The following is a 15,970-nucleotide window of genomic DNA, read 5'->3' as shown; positions in this document are numbered from 1 at the left end:
CTTTCCCTATCGGATTTTACCAGCGTAACGGTCTTATAAATTACTGTTGGTAGATTAAGGACAGTCACATAAATTCTTGAAAAATATGGTCAGCATCTTCTTATGCCTCTAAACCAAAGTAGTCATACAATTTTGCCGACGTTCATGATGTATATCAACAAATTTTGTGGATGAAGACGAGACACACAGGCAGCATGTCGATTCTTTCCACCAACACAAACGCCAAACATCGTGGGACAAGAATCCTGGAATTAATATGGAGTCGATGAATATACGGAAACAACAAAAACAAATTTATTTTTGTACAACCCCCGGAAGGACACGAGAAACGTCAGGATGCCCAAAAAGAAGAGAATAGAAAATGCCCAGAGCTAAGCTTTGGCGCTCTCTATGCTGGTCACGAACTGGTTCGCATCAGGCGCGTCAGCTCCTGCAGAACCCCGGAACAACAGGATGGCCAGGCTTCCGATGCAGAAGTAGATGAAACACCCGAACCGGTGCGTCACGAAGGACCCGAAGTCCGTCCCCACTATGCACTGCCATCCCGGCCCGTACGTCCTGTCGAACTCCTGCATACATTAAGTTCGTTCCCCATATCAGCGCTTCGTGATTGTAATATCGCGGAATAATTCGATGCTAGTAATTCGTTTTATTCGCTCGTCACTACCTGCTTGATGAAGCGGGCGATGTCGGTGGCTTCCGTGACGTCGTAGTGGTCGAGAGCCTTGGAAGCCAAATCCAGCGCGTGCTGCTGCATGGCCCGAAACATGTCCGTCTCGCCGATCACCGCTTTCCCTTCGAGCATTCTCGGCGACGTCGAGCCTCTCGATTCGAGCTCGGCTTCTCGAGTGGGGTATTGAGAATGGACCCGGTTGGAGTAGCCGAAGTGCGCGCCCAAAAGTGTTCTACTCGAGTTTCGGATCAATATGTGGGCGGCGAAGAGAGTTTATACGGAGCTGAGGGGAGAGAGTGTAGGGTCCGGCGTGGGCAACACGGACGAGCCACGGGTGGACCCGAGATGGAGACCGCGAGTGCAAGAGGAAGCACGTCACGTGGTGCCTGAAGTTTTCGCGGGGTTGGGGTGGTGGGGGCTGTGCACCTGGAGGCGAAGGACGAGACAGGTCATCTCAGTCATGAGCCACGACATGCATCGTTCCAAAAAAACAAAGAAGGCCACCACCGGAAAGGACGATCGTTGCGTGGCCCGCTTCATCATCGCGCGAAACGTGGCGCGGTGACTGAGCTGTGCGGTGGTTCATCGGTAGGATTTCGCCAGGTGGTGGGCTGGCGGTTTTGTCCGTGTCCGACCGGAGATTGTCGTCCAGGGAATGTCTGGAGGGACGAGACTAGAGACATCTTTTGTCTGTACCGGGGAAGTTGGAGTACAAGTTGCCCACAGCCTCCTCCTCCCGCTCCATCTGTCGTTGATTCATTCCGTCGGGAGACTTCTAAAAGGACGATGTTGTAAGTTGTAACCGTGTTCCCATAGATCTGAGCCGTTGAATCGAGATGAGAAAATCTCAAGCGTCGAAACGTGTAGGACAGTTTCACCTGATTATTCGCCTTTGAAAATCTGCAGACGTTACGTATTTTTTGGCCTAATACTCTAAAAAACTCAAACTTTAACTTTTGTCCCAATTTTACTTTTTGTCTCGTAAAAAGCCTCAGGCTTTTGGTCCAATCCTAATTCTACCATAAATTTTTTTTTGTCTTATAAAAAACCCTCAACTTTAGGTCTTATCCCAATTTTACCCTAAACTTTTTTTGTCCGATGAAAAACCCCCAATTTTAGGTCTTGTCCCAATTTTACCCTCAAATTTTTACAGCCTCATAAAAAATCATATACTTTTACTTCAGTTACAAATCCGCTTTTATTAACCCTCGGTCCAAAATTTTTCATTGACAACTGAGAGATGGAAAACTCTCAAGCACGAGCTGTTCGAGTGCTCTTCGATTGCGAGAGATGGAACATTCCCAAGCAGGAGAGATCGACGAGCGCAAAATCCCTAAGGGCGATTTTGATGGAGGGCTAATGGAGAGCAGGACTCAAGTAAAAGTATGTGATCTTTTATGAGACAAAAAAATAGAGTGAAAATGAAATTATACCTAAAGTTGGGATTTTCTTATGAGATAAAAAAAAGTTTAGAGTAAAATTGGTACTGAACCTAAAGTTGAGGGTTTTTTATAAGACAAAGAAAGTTTATGGTAGAATTTAGACTTAACTTAAAGTTGAGGGTTTTTTATGGGACAACAAAAAGTTTAGGGTAGAATTGGGACATAACCTAAAGTTTGAGGATTTTTATGGGACAAAAGGTACAATTGGGACAGAAAGTAAAGTTTAAATTTTTTTTGGGTATTAGGCTCATATTTTTATGGTTAAATGCCGTAAAATTGAATTTCTTTTCTCTTGAAAGCTTGTGATGGTTTATAATGATCTATCGAGATTATAAACAAAACATCGTAAAATTAATTATTTTTTTTGTTATGACGATTTGCAAATGTTTAGGATGGTCTACCTAAACTTGGAACTAAACTTTGTAAAATTGAATTTTCTTTCCTTACGACAATTAAGGAAGGTTATTCTTTGTAAAAAAATATAGGGTTTTAATACCACCAAAAACCCCAAACCGGTACACCTATGATAAATTTATCCTAAACTAATTTTTTGACCACCAAAAACCCCAAACTGATACATCCGTGACAAAAATACTCTAAATTAATATTTTGACCACCAAAAACCCTAAACCGGTATATTTGTGACAAATTTACCCTCTATTAAATTGGATTAATATCATGAAAAATCACAAACTGATACACCTGTGACAAACGAAGGGTAAAACCCCAAACTGGTATATCCGTCAACTGCCACGCGTCATCCAACTAAAAATTTTGATGGTAAAATTTAATAGAAACTTATTGAGGGTAAAATTGTCATAGGTATACTAGTTTGAGGTTTTTTGTGGTCAAAAAATTAGTTTGGGATAAATTTATCACAGATATATTAATTTTAAGTTTTTTGTGGTATTAACCATTTTATTTATAATTCGAAGGGTAACGAATCCGTTTGATTCAACTTTAGGGAAATGCAAAAACCTTTGCGCTAAATGGGTTCTGTGAGATGTAAATAATGTTCGGTGAATTGTGATTCTAAAATTCACTGGGAAACGACTTTGATTTAAATTGTGTTTGGTAAAATCACACTTTGAAAAGCAAAAGCACACAAAATCAGTAAGACTAAGGGTGCGTTTGGCAATTTGCCAAATAGTAACTGATTCTGTTCTTTTGTTCCCAGAATCAGTTTGGGAACAGAAATCCGTTTGTTAAATTTTTTGTGCCAGCGCACAATTTTGCAAAAAATTGTGCCAAGAATCAGTTTTGGAACAGAATCAATAAGCAAAAAAAAGTAGCTTTTTGATTCTAGAACAATTTTTCCGGAACTAATTCTTCTTGGTTTTCTTCCTTTTTTTAGTTTGTTGTTGTTCTTCGGCCTCGCCACCCGTCGGCCGCCGGCTACAGGCGATAGGCCAAGGTCGGCGAGGGCGTCGCGGCCCTCGCTGGTGGCCGACGAGGGTGGCTCGCGGCCGCGACGACGAGGCCTCGCCTTGGCTAGGCAAGGCTTGACCTCGCCGTCGCCGGGGTTGGCGGCGAGGGCCGCGAGGCCCTCGCCGGCCCTGGCCTATGGCCGGTCGCCGACGCCGGCGGCCGGCCATGGCCAAGGAAGGGAGGGGAAAGAAAGGAAAAAAGAAAGAAAAAAAGAAAGAACTATTAAAAAAATTCAAAATATTATTAATAAAAAGAAATTTTATGTAGTTACCAAACGCATTTCTGTTCTTTTTCTATTCTAAGAACAGAAATTTTGGGCAGTTACCAAACGCCTTCAAATGCTTAGAAATTATTTCTGGGTATAGAATAAAAAAGAATTATTTCTGTCCAGAATCTGTTTCTAGGCACAGAATGATTGTCAAGCGCAGCCTAAACGGCCGTGAGACTAAACTGGCTGCCAACGAGCCAAATCTGATGCTGGCAGCCTCACTTGAGGTCGCTCGACCTGAAGTGATGAGGCTTGGGTTGTGCGACCCTAGGTGACTATCGCCAGAGTTGGTTTTGCCACCGGCCACATATGGCCTCGCTTGCCTAAAACCCAGCTATCGATGTTGCATTAGGTAGGGACATTTCCGTAAAGTTGGAAGAAAAAAAGTATATTCGCATTTCAGAAAATGCTATCTTTCAAAGTACCTCCGGACCGATCTTTTGCTAAAATATATGCATTCGGAAATGTAATTGCATTTCCCCAGAGTTGAGCAAAAATTGAACCAAACACCATTTATATTTGCTCGAGAGATCTTAAGAGTTCCAAAGCCCATTTGAAATGCTGATCGCAACGAGGCCGACATCTGAGCCCATAAAACAAACCTCAGAGCATAGCAAATCTCGAAAGGCCAGTGGTGGGTGGGTTAACCAATTCTCAAGAAGGTCATGTTCACCCTGGCCTTTGCAATCCAGTCCCACTGCACTATAAAACGTATTAGGGGTTTTCTGAAAGTGGCCTAATCATGCCCCTCTCAAGGCCCGATACAATTGGGCCCCGTCATCTAACGACGATCGCGCTCTCGGACGGGGCAACACTCTTTACACGACGAGCGTCGAGCCACCGACCGGCGTCTCCGCTCGCCGCCCCCGCGCTTTCGAAATTTCCGGCTCCACCGCTTCTCTGCTCCGGCTCCACCGCCTTTCCTCTCGACTCACCACCAGTCACCACCCACGCTCAACCCTCACCATCCCGTTCCACGCCATCCTCACTTCGAGCTTGCATCGGAAGCCGCCGATTTCGAGCTGCCTCCACGATTTCGCCGCGGAAGAACCAAGCTAAACCATCGAGCGAACAGGTCGCAGGCGGACGAAAATGACGAGCTCGCTAGCGTCCTGGTTCTCGTCTCCTCTCGAAGTACTTTCTCTGCGATTGAACTGTTAGCGCGTTGTGTTTAGCAGCTTCACGTTTTTAACTCTCCAAGTTCCGCGATGGTTTCTGCCTTTTGCCATTTCGGTTATCGGGGGCGGCAAAACCCGTCTCCTAGGGTTTTTTGGGACTTCTCCCCCCGGTTTTCAATCGATGTCGCTGGTCGATGGTTGCGCGCGTCCCGCGTTGTTTTCCTCTTCCGACGACTCGAGTTGGGTCGTCCAGCATCTGGGTTTTGCGAGTGTAATGATGATGGTTTTGTTTTGTACAGACACTGTCCCACTCGTCTGAGATGTTCTTGCAGTGCCGGTGATCGTAGGCGGTGTTGAGGAGTTCGGTCCTGTAAGCATGGGAGACTTGCCGAGGTATATGACCTTTTCTGCTCTTATTCCGTTCGGTTGCTGGTACGGAGAGATACAATAGCCGAGGTCTTCGGCTTGAGACTCCCTTGCTTTGCTGTATGGTTTTGAGAGCAGGGCTACCTAAGATGTTTCTTGCTTCGAGTGGTTGATGCAGTGTTCCTGGATCTCTATTCATTGTTGTCCGGTTTCTCTGCAAGGAGCTTGTGCCTCGAATTGATCTCATAATGCGGGAGTTTCCTCCAATTTCAGGGAGGATGCCGGCAACACGCTTCGGATACTCGTGGCTACAGACTGTCATCTGGGGTACATGGAGAAGGATGAAGTGCGGCGGCACGATTCCTTCCAGGCATTCGAAGAGATCTGCTCTATAGCTGAGAAAAAGGAGGTTTCTAATCATAATCCTGTTTGTCTCATTTACCACGATTTTATCACCTTGCTATTTTACATGTTTCAAACTAGTCCACGGAAGGTTGTACTTTTTTCTTCTGCATAATACATCTTTAGTGGCCTGTAAATATATTCATTTGCTACTGCTTATGGCTAAATACCCTGGATCGAGTGGCAGTTGTCCGTCAAGCCAATAATCTGCACTTAATTAATGCTGCAGATGCTACATCTTGTCTACCTGGAAAAAAGGATGGAGAATATGCATTCACACTTGCATGATAAAGTTTTTTGATTGCTTTTGGGACCACTAATCGATTCCCCAAATCCTGAGTCTTTCTCAAAAGAACTCTCCGAATGAAAGTCTCTTTAGCTGCTCACACATGTTATCTTTTTGTCTGAATTATTGGCATTTGCTGTGCTTCTATCAGGTGGATTTCTTACTTCTAGGTGGCGATCTTTTCCATGAGAACAAACCCTCAAGATCAACATTAGTAAAGGCCATTGAGATTCTTCGTCGCTATTGTCTCAACGACCGCCCAGTGCAATTTGAAGTTGTTAGCGATCAGACCGTAAATTTTCAAAATATGTAATTATTGTTTCACACATGATGGCTCTGATTGTTTACTTGTTGGAGGAATGGACAATAATGAAGGACATGCTGCATGATTTAATTGTACCAACCTCATGTTACACGAGAGATGAGAAAAAGTTGAAACCAACTCCCCTGAAAAAGAAAACAAAAACGTAGGCTATCACCCTTTTGTGCTGAAATTCAAAATTTTGCATCCATCAGCACCATTTTTTTTTTTACGAATTGTGCATATAATTTAGGTGTTGATCTTTTGTTTATAATAGATCACTCTTGTCTTCACAGATTTGGCCATGTAAATTATGAAGATCCACACTTCAATGTTGGCTTGCCAGTCTTCAGCATTCATGGAAATCATGATGATCCTGCTGGAGTGGTATGTAATGAGCGGCCAAATGCTTTCTGCATGTTTTTGTGTTTATAAATCATATTTGTTGGAAGGTGCAATATGCCTAAGCTCTTGTCTAAATTGAATGGTGAATTAAGAGTAAATTTTCCCCTAAAAAGTTAGATCAGGTGTTTGTTTGTAATGTACAGCGTGGGGCCTCTATGTCGTGAATGTTTGTCATAATGCTGGACATGTTTTTTTTTTAAGATTTATCATGGCACCAACATCATCAAACTTCTGTCCAGGCTTCTTAGATTTCAATGAAGAGAGGATCAGAAAGGGCTTGAAAATTGTCCTCTCATAGATATACATGCTTATACATGTGATACAGGAATGGGACTTTAACATGCCCCGTTCTTTTCAGTGAATTGCATGTATTTGTATTAGAGATTACTATTTGGTGGGTATATCTTTCATAGGATCGCAGGTTGCTGTGTTTTGGTATGGTGTTGGTTTGACCGGATGATTTTTTTTTTGTTGAAACCATATTTGTTGCTTAAACTCCTTTATTAAGTGCACATGCATTTTGTTTTTTGGGTTCTCACAGAGTTCACTTCTCAAGTTTACAGCTGGTCTGCTGATCAACAGCTCATTCTTAGTTTAAATGTTTTCGTGGGGAAGGGTAATATTTCTGTAAGCTAGAGACAACCACAAGAACTGCCGAAGTAGTTAAATTTAGGTTTAGTCAAACTGGCAATCTTGTCTTTGTCGATTCTCTTCTTTTCCTTAGCATCAGCAAGGCTTCTCTCCCTTCCTGTTCTGAACCTGCTGAATATAGTGGGTTGGTTTTTGGTATTGATCCTCAGTAGCTTTTGTAGCTGTGGATTTGTGGTTGATGTGATCACTAGTTACATTTGGTGGTGACTTTCAACAGGATAATCTTTCTGCCATTGATATTCTGTCTGCATGCAATCTTGTGAACTATTTTGGGAAGATGGTCCTTGGTGGTTCTGGTGTTGGAGAGATTACTCTTAGCCCAATTCTTATAAGGAAGGTTTGTGAGCTAATGTATTTTTAACTTATTGGATTGTTGGCCTCACAAAATTGTCACCATCACATGAAACTCCTGAAAACTATGCAGGGTTCAACAACTGTAGCCCTTTATGGTCTCGGCAACATTCGGGATGAACGGCTCAATAGAATGTTTCAGGTATTGTCTCATGAAAGCTGACATCTCTATGGTTAGGAACCAGGGTGTCTTGGTAGTTGGGATTGGTGTACCCCTTTTTTCTGCTGTTGTCTTTTTTTTTTTTTTTTTGGCGTTGTGTTCCTTTGGGGGTGATGTGGTGATCAAGTCCACAGACTTGATAAAAGAGTAAACAATAGCAAACAAGGAAGGTTTCCCTGTCATTGTTTGTTGGCCTAATGATTGTCAAATCTCACGTAGATGTTGTGGGTTGTTCTCAGACGCCTCATGCTGTTCAGTGGATGCGGCCAGAACCTCAGGAGGGCCGTCAAGTTTCAGACTGGTTTAACATTCTTGTCCTTCATCAGAACAGGTGATGCCTTGCTCTTGGAAAATGTTGCATCAAGAATGCATAAAAAGCAAATGTTCAAACATGTCGTTATTTGCTGCCCAAATTCATTCTTGTGCTGCTAGTCATTTACATGCTGTTTCTTGTCATCACCATCGTCATATGAAACTTTGTGCTTATATGCTATTTTATTGCAGAGTGAAAACAAATCCTAAGAATGCAATAAATGAGCACTTCTTACCACGCTTCCTCGATTTTATAGTATGGGGCCATGAACATGAATGTATCATTGACCCTCAGGTGTGAGTCAAATGAATACTTCTTATCACTTAATTTCTTCTGAACTGTGAATTCAGAATACCTATAGTACAAAGTGGATCTTGTTGTGACAGGAAGTTCCTGGGATGGGATTCCACATCACACAACCAGGTTCATCTGTCGCAACATCGTTGATTGATGGGGAATCTAAACCGAAGCATGTACTTCTTCTTGAAATTAAGGTGGGCTTCAAAAAGAAGAATTTATCATTGTGACTGTGTCTTTTGAAGTTTTCATGTGTGCCTTCCTGATATATTAACATCGTGTAATGATATTAATGCATTATCAAATAGGGTAATCAGTACCGACCAACCAAGATTCCTTTGACCTCAATCAGGCCCTTTGAATATACAGAGGTACTCAATGTGATTTCTTTTATGTGCAAAAACTCCGTGTTGACTACATAATGTGAATGGTGCAGGTTGTGTTGAAGGATGTTACTGACATTGATCCGAATGATCAGAATTCAATTCTTGAGCATCTGGACAAAGTGGTACATCTTTTGCCCTCTTGCAAGTGGAAGTAGTACTTTTTCGGATTTCTCTCCTTTTTTGTTGCTCGTGGCAAAATACTGCCTGTGATGTGCTTCCTTGGGAGCTTCTATGTCAACACATAACTTGAAACTTTTCTCAGGTCAGAAATCTGATTGAGAAGTCCGGCAAAAAGGCAGCTAATAGGTCTGAGCTGAAACTTCCATTAATACGGATTAAGGTAATCTCTTCCTCTTTTATCGTTACTACTTGTCCTTCTCAACTTAGCCTTAAAACTCGACTCTTTTTCAATTATTTCTACTAATATTTCCCTTACTACTTGTAATATGTTAGTTCTTAGTTCCTTTCCTTTTGGCACAGACAATCCTCTTTTCTATCACTGCTTTTGATTCTGTTCATGGATGCGAAACACTCTCATGATTCTATTTACTTTATGATAAGAATTGGTATCTTCCGCTAGTGTATGCATGCTCAGAGTGAATTTTAAACTCCTTTTTCGTGTGGCAGGTGGATTACTCTGGATTTATGACGATAAATCCCCAGAAGTTTGGACAAAAGTATGTTGGAAAGGTAAATGCATATTAGAAGGTGCACACTGTGTAATCTTTGGCAGCGCTGTCAAAACAGGAGTGATGAATTTTTTTTTGTAGGTTGCTAATCCTCAAGATATATTAATCTTCTCTAAGGCTTCAAGAAAGGGTCGGAGTGAAAGTGGTACAGATCTTTTGACGAGTGGAGTTAAATGATTTTAGTAATCTATGTTTTTGGCACTTCTTGTCCCTCTTTCCAGTCAATATATGCATACCTTTCATATTGCCTTTGAACAAAGAAATGACTCGTCAAGTGCATAATACCTTGAGCGAATTCTATTTATTCACCCTCTCTAATTGCAAGACATATTTGTCTACTCAACAATAATTATAATGGTAAAGCATTGATTATCAAGGGTATATTGCTGTTAAACGTTCTTTGTCATCTTATGAGCCATCTAAATTGTTTGTCTTCCTGATCTGTAGCAAACTTTGATGATTCTGAGCGACTTCGCCCTGAGGAGCTAAATCAACAAAACATAGAGGCGCTTGTTGCCGAGAATAATCTGGTACTCCCGATTTTTTATGCTTTTTTAATGAATTGTTCATATATAAATTTCTTATGGCTACCAATGAAATCCATAATAATAACATTTGCTTTGCTTTGTAATTTGTTGCAGCACACACACACACACATTTTAACTTCAATTGCTACAGATTAATTGTGTGTATTGTCACTGAGAATGCTAGAAAGACACGATTCTGTGCCCGGGAACAGATTCTTCTCAGAAATGATTCTTTTTGATTCTGTGCCCGGAATTGATTCTGAGCATTTTAAGGCGTTTGTTAACGGCCCAAAATTCCATCCCTGGAATAGAAAAAGAAAAATGCGTTTGTAACGCCACAAAATTTCTTTTTATTAATAATATTTTTAAATATTTTAATATTTCTTTCTTTTTTTCTTTTTTTTTCTTTTCCTCCTTCTTGGCCATAGCCTGCTCGCCGGCCATGACCGGTAAAATATTTTTTTTATTAATAATATTTTTTATTAAAATATTTTTATTTTTTTTTGCCATGGCCTGGTTGCCGGCCATGGCCGGTAAAATATTTTTTTATTAAAATATTTTTATTAAAAATATATTTTTTTCTTTTTTTTGGCCATGGCCTGATCGTCGGCCATGGCCTGTAAAATAATTTTTTTATTAAAAATATACATTTTTATTTTTTTTGGCCACGGCCTGGTCGCTGGTCATGAACGGTAAAATATTTTTTTTTATTAATAATATTTTTTATTAAAATATTTTTATTAAAAATATATATTTTTTCTTTTTTTGCCATGCCCTGGTCACCGCCCATGGCAGGTAAAATATTTTTTTATTAAAATATTTTTTTATTAAAATATTTTTATTAAAAATATATATTTTTCTTTTTTATGGCCATGGCTTGGTCGCCGGCCATGGCCGGTAAAATATTTTTTATTAAAATATTTTATTCTCGTCAGATCCGGCGAGGGTGGTCCTCGGGCCGGACATTAGAAGCTAAATTAAAAACCAAGAAAAGGAAGAAGAAAAAAAAATTGATTCTCAAAATTGTTCCTAGAATCAAGAAGCTACTTTTTTTTTATTCTTGATTCTGCTCTAAAACTGATTCTGGGAACAATTTTTGACAAAATTGTGCCCAGAATAAAAAAATTAAACAAACGCATTTCTGTTCCCAAACTGATTCTGGGAACAAAAGAACAGAATCAAACACTGTTTGGCAAGTTGTCATGCGCAGCCTTAGTCTTTGTAAGGTCCGTACATTGTTTAATATGCTGTTATATCTTGCAGAAAATGGAGATACTCCCAGTCAATGATCTGGATAAAGCATTGCATGAATTTGTCAATAAGGATGATAAAATGGCATTTTATTCTTGCGTGCAACTAAATCTTGAAGAAACTCGTGTAAGTATTATATTCTGCTTTTGTTGCTGCAGAGGTATCACTCTAAGCTGTCATTTACTTGGCCAATTATCGTGTCTTCTGACAGTTTCTCAGTGACTCATGCTGTTATGTGAATGTTATGTTTCTGTTACGCTTATGTGCCAATACTGTTTTGCTTATGAACACGTGCAGAACAAAATTGCTAGGGATTCTGATACCTCGAAATGTGAGGAGGAGGATCTAATTCTTAAAGTCGGCGAGTGTTTGGAGGCAAGAAGTTATCTATTGCAACTTGTTATCCTTATAATGTGATGAATTTTAGTCTCATGCAACCATTTTATATGTGGAATCCTTCCAATTTACTGGCTCTTTTTAGCCTTCATTTGCTTCAATCTGTAGTCAGGCTGTGACATTCTGCAATTATTGTGGCTGTTATTAGAGTAAAGCAGGAATTTCTTGTATATCTTATGCATTTACAGAAGTGCATTTCAATGAGAGACACTAGGAACTTGGATAGTCTTGAGCATTATTTTTGCTTTGTTGGTTTAAATCCCCATAGACGATAGGCTGAAGCTCTTTTTAACTCATCTTCTTCCTGCCACGTGCTGCCTAAAGTAAAGATTGATGCTTTTCTCCTTTACAGGGAACTTTTATTCTAACAACAATCAACTTTACTCTTTATTTTCAGGAACGCGTGAAGGAACGTTCTGTACATCCCAGTGACGCCCCACATGGAACATCCAGTGCACCTTCTGTGGTGGTAAATCTAGCTGTAGCTTTCAAAACACTGTCAAGGATCATAAGCTGAATATCCTTCTTTGATTCTGTGCTAAAGTTTACATGTTAAATTCTGCCTAGGCTGCTAGAAATAGGAGTGCTGCAGGAATAGGAAGTGCAGTTTCTTTTAGCGATGATGAGGACACAGCAGAGATACTTGGCTCAAAATCTGCCACAAGAGGCCGGAAGGGATCATTGGGAGTATCGAGATCCTCCCGTGCTACTTCAGATCTTGGACGAGGGAAAACTTCTAAAAGAGGAAGGGGCAGGGGAAGAGGATCCGGTAATTTGAAGCAGACTACTCTTGATTCAGCTTTGGGATCTCGCCATCGTGAAAGGTTAGTAGCGGATGTAGTCGTGAACTTGAGCTTACGGATAAAAGTAGTCAAACTCCAATGTTCCATATCGTCAATCACCTAGCTAAAGATTATTTGTGTCCTCATGTGATCTGGCTGTGCAATCAAAGTGTTTCAGGGAAAAAAAATGGCATTAATGTCTAGCTTAATTTGTGGATACAGTAGGCTCTCTGTCCAAAGTCTTACTAACCCCATCTGATAGTGATGGTTAGGACAAGGACATCAGTTTAGTGTCTGCATAGATCAAATTCAACGATGGTTTTTTCAAATGGCAATCTGGAAAGTCGTTTCTTGAGATCATTAAATTGAATGTGCAGAGCTTTTGTACTCGGAGAACTTGGATAGAGTGCCATGGAGTAATCTGCGGACAAACTAATATCTGGAAAAGTGCCAATATTATAGCATATAAGTTATAGCTCGCTTGCTCTGTGTGTGTGCCTGCCAACCGGCTTCCTATGGCTTAAAATCTTAGAAAGAACGAGGATGTGAAATCGACTGATGTCCATAAGCATCTGTGTTGAACCTGCATCCCCCCCAAAACTTCTTGTTTGCATGGGTTTTTTAACTTTACATGATGGGATGCCTTTCTTGCGGCCAGTGGTATATAGAGGGGATATGTGTCTTCTGTGCAGATAGTGGATGAATTATACTAGCTCTCAGTGATCTATTTATTCAATCTGCAGTCCTCTATATCAGTACTCAGGATAATTCTCTATGTTTGTTCTCTCTTGCTACAGCACCTCTGCAGCAGGGGCTGCAAAAAACACTGCCAAAAGTATTCTTGATGACGAGGACGATTTAAATTCTGCCTCTAGTGAAGAAACAGGAAGATATGTGAGCAAGGATCCTGAGGAAAGCTCAGTAAGAAAAAATGCCTTTTCTCCCTATTAAGAGATTCTTCCATTGGGTCAGCATGTGCTTCCCCACAAACAGGCAACCATGAAAATGAGCTTTATGTTCGCTTTACCTCGTTGAGTTTCTGTATATTTGATCTTTGCAAGTTACCGATTTGAAATTAATGTCCGTTTGAATGACAATTTTGTCTTGGTCCAACTCGTGCCATTGCATATCAACCGATCTTAAAAACATAAGACTGTAATGGGCATTTTGAGTCATCAAATTAGAATATTCTTTTGTTGGTCTGACCGTGCCTGGTTGCAAAGTTTTTTTTTTTTTTTTGGGGGTCGAAGTCTGGTTGCAAAGTTGCAGGGTCTTTTTTTGGCCAATTAGCATTCCCTCATGCTAGCTGTGAATTTCCTCATAATTGTTGTTTCCATAGGGAAGTGATGAGAATCTGCAAGGGAAAGGACGCAAAAGAGCTGCCCCGCGGGGAAGGGGTAGAGGTACAGGAGCATCTTCCAAGCGTGGCAGAAAAACTGACAATTCTTCAATTCGCAGAATGCTCTCGAGCAATAATGACGACGATGATGAAGATGATGTGGGAAAGAGACCAAATAAATCGCAAACCAGGGTAAGTAGTTCTCATGGTATTGAGAGTGATTTATTCTCTTTCCATAAATAAATAAAACTGTCTATATCTCAACATGTTATGAAGTCTATCCTCTGCTTTTAAAGGATGAATGTCCTCAGTGTTCAAGTCTATAGCTCTTTTGTTTGCTCATGAGGCTTTATAACCAGACTCATAATTGCTGATCTACGAAATAGTGCAAAATGCCTGCTCAATTTTTTGCTGTAATTAATTTACACTTTCATTGCTGACTTATAAAAGACTCATGCTAGTTAATTAGCTGAAGTACATCATTCTTTATAGCCCTGTCTGTCTTTTTATTCAAAAAAACACGATGAAACTTGTACCTTGTATCTCCTAGACTCGTCACATCTGTGTGTGGTCTGCATTGTGTACGCCTAGCGCTGAAGGATTCCGGCAGTTGTAGGAAGTAATTGATTATTCAAAATAAGCTTGATATGGTTTCTGTACCATAATGAGAATGCCCATGAGGCTGTCAGTAGCATGCCTAGTGATTTCATATTATAATGGCGCGTCCTTTGCAATCTCTCACTATATGGAGATACATGAATGACTGAAGAACGTGATTCATGTGATGCATCTATAACTACAGTTTTCTCTTTTCATAAATAGATATTACTACAGCTGAAATTGTTTCACTCATTAAGCTCCATTGTCTCCCTATATGATGCATCTGAAACTACAGTTGAAAGTCCATGTTTGTCTCTTCATCTGAATGGACCTTATTAAGGTGGATAAGATGCAGAGCCTGTTTGCAATGTCGATATTTTACTGTTGGAACTGAATGCTCTGTTCTTGGTTCCTAGGTAACGAGAAACTATGGTGCATTGAGAAGATGAGATACTATGGTTCCATGCCTTGTCACCAGTGCCTTTCGCACATTGCGTCCATACCATAGTCAGAAGCAGTGCATAATTGAACTTTGGCCTATATGCTTCTTGATTGAGGAATAGGAAGTCAACGTGCTCAATTTTCCGTGCTCTTGCTACGGTTAAGGGGATGCCGGAGTTGCTCCTGTTTTCACAGGATTATCTCTTAAGGCTATAGTGAGGAAACCCCATTTATGAGTTTCTTGAGTACTGTATGCTGTTGGCAATGATAGATTATGTAAATTTGAGTGCGTACATGGCTTATGCGGGAGGTTCATCTCGCAATGGTATCTATTGGGCTCGTTGCTTGGGCTAGGCTCTTTCCTTCATCATGGGTGCATTGAGAAATCTAGTTGTCATTAGTATGGTTAACGCGAATTGCTAATACTCGTATCGGCATATGCTGAGATGTTGAGTAATCATCTCGCAAGTCTTAACGGGGGCTTCGGCATCGAAATGGTTTAGTTTCCTAAAGACCTTCCTTCCGCTCAAGACTTTTCGAGTTCTCGGTCGTCTGCCCTATATGTGAAATTGGCATCCATTTGCCTTCAAGCATTTCTATGTGCGTTATAATTGAGAATACACATAATTTATTAATTTAACATTCTAAATGTAAAAAATGGCCGAAAAATGGCTGAGAGCTCAATCTTGTTTAAATGAGGAAATGAAAGAGGTTAGGGCTCAACTCAAAGACCAATTTCTGCATTTTGACTTAGGAGGGTACGTCAAAGCCTAGATCCTAAGCCCAATTATGGAGAACAATTGACAAATCCGTGATGTCCTATTCCTTTGGCACTTGAGTTCGCTACTAAAGCTATAATAACTTCATCCAAATATGATACGAAAATAAGTGTGGAAAATATGTCTGTCGTTCACCTCTTCAATCTTCATGCCTTGCAGCTTCATTAGTATTGTGAACACTTCTTAACGAAAAATAAGTATTGGTCAACGCTGTATGAAACTCCATAGTCATAGGCAAATAATTTTAGGAACACATAATACACCTCACAAAATTAATTTATTAAAACGCGACAAATTATCATCAAATAACTAAATAAGT

General features: G+C 40.5%; 2 protein-coding genes across 6 annotated transcripts; one reads left to right on the top strand and one right to left on the bottom strand.

Annotated features, from left to right (window-relative positions):
• Positions 1-232: 232 nt before the first annotated feature.
• LOC115687686 (uncharacterized) lies at positions 233-1,005 on the bottom strand. Its single transcript, XM_030613318.2, has 2 exons — positions 668-1,005; positions 233-569 (listed from the first exon to the last, which is right to left on the bottom strand). The coding sequence occupies exons 1-2, from the start codon at positions 803-805 to the stop codon at positions 372-374; spliced, it is 336 nt and encodes a 111-aa protein (XP_030469178.1). The 5' UTR covers positions 806-1,005; the 3' UTR covers positions 233-371.
• Positions 1,006-4,615: 3,610 nt separating this feature from the next.
• Positions 4,616-15,225, top strand: LOC115687682 (double-strand break repair protein MRE11). Of its 5 annotated transcripts, none has more exons than XM_056317300.1 (23): positions 4,616-4,926; positions 5,229-5,322; positions 5,569-5,704; positions 6,135-6,292; positions 6,581-6,671; positions 7,558-7,677; positions 7,765-7,833; positions 8,091-8,182; positions 8,356-8,458; positions 8,551-8,658; positions 8,770-8,832; positions 8,898-8,969; positions 9,110-9,187; positions 9,475-9,537; positions 9,618-9,681; positions 9,984-10,066; positions 11,327-11,440; positions 11,612-11,689; positions 12,108-12,179; positions 12,278-12,534; positions 13,290-13,413; positions 13,832-14,023; positions 14,848-15,225. In XM_056317300.1, exons 2-23 carry the CDS (start codon positions 5,306-5,308, stop codon positions 14,878-14,880), a joined length of 2,187 nt encoding a protein of 728 aa, XP_056173275.1. In that variant the 5' UTR covers positions 4,616-4,926; positions 5,229-5,305; the 3' UTR covers positions 14,881-15,225. The 5 variants fall into 5 exon arrangements, with proteins under 5 accessions (XP_056173275.1, XP_056173272.1, XP_056173273.1 ...); XM_056317297.1 differs by having other exon boundaries at positions 13,287-13,413; XM_056317298.1 differs by having other exon boundaries at positions 4,616-4,945; positions 13,287-13,413.
• The last annotated feature ends 745 nt before the right edge of the window (positions 15,226-15,970 follow it).

The sequence above is a fragment of the Syzygium oleosum genome, unplaced genomic scaffold (assembly GCF_021117445.2).
Source record: "Syzygium oleosum isolate NSW1041296 unplaced genomic scaffold, Sole_v2.1 Sole_v2.13, whole genome shotgun sequence".
NCBI classification, from domain to species: domain Eukaryota; kingdom Viridiplantae; phylum Streptophyta; class Magnoliopsida; order Myrtales; family Myrtaceae; genus Syzygium; species Syzygium oleosum.
Note: the sequence above shows the minus strand (reverse complement) of the source record. Positions and strands in the feature narration are given on the sequence as shown.

What these genes read in the sequence shown, in the direction of transcription:
- LOC115687686 (XM_030613318.2), bottom strand. Translation starts at nt 805, where the DNA reads ATGCTCGAAGGGAAAGCGGTGATCGGCGAGACGGACATGTTTCGGGCC. An exon ending in TCGCCCGCTTCATCAAGCAG is followed by an intron (nt 570 to 667) that starts GTAGTGACGAGC and finishes TAATGTATGCAG; the next exon opens with GAGTTCGACAGGACGTACGG.
- LOC115687682 (XM_056317297.1), top strand. An exon ending in TAAATCTTGAAGAAACTCGT is followed by an intron (nt 11,441 to 11,611) that starts GTAAGTATTATA and finishes GAACACGTGCAG; the next exon opens with AACAAAATTGCTAGGGATTC. An exon ending in GGATCTCGCCATCGTGAAAG is followed by an intron (nt 12,535 to 13,286) that starts GTTAGTAGCGGA and finishes TCTCTCTTGCTA; the next exon opens with CAGCACCTCTGCAGCAGGGG.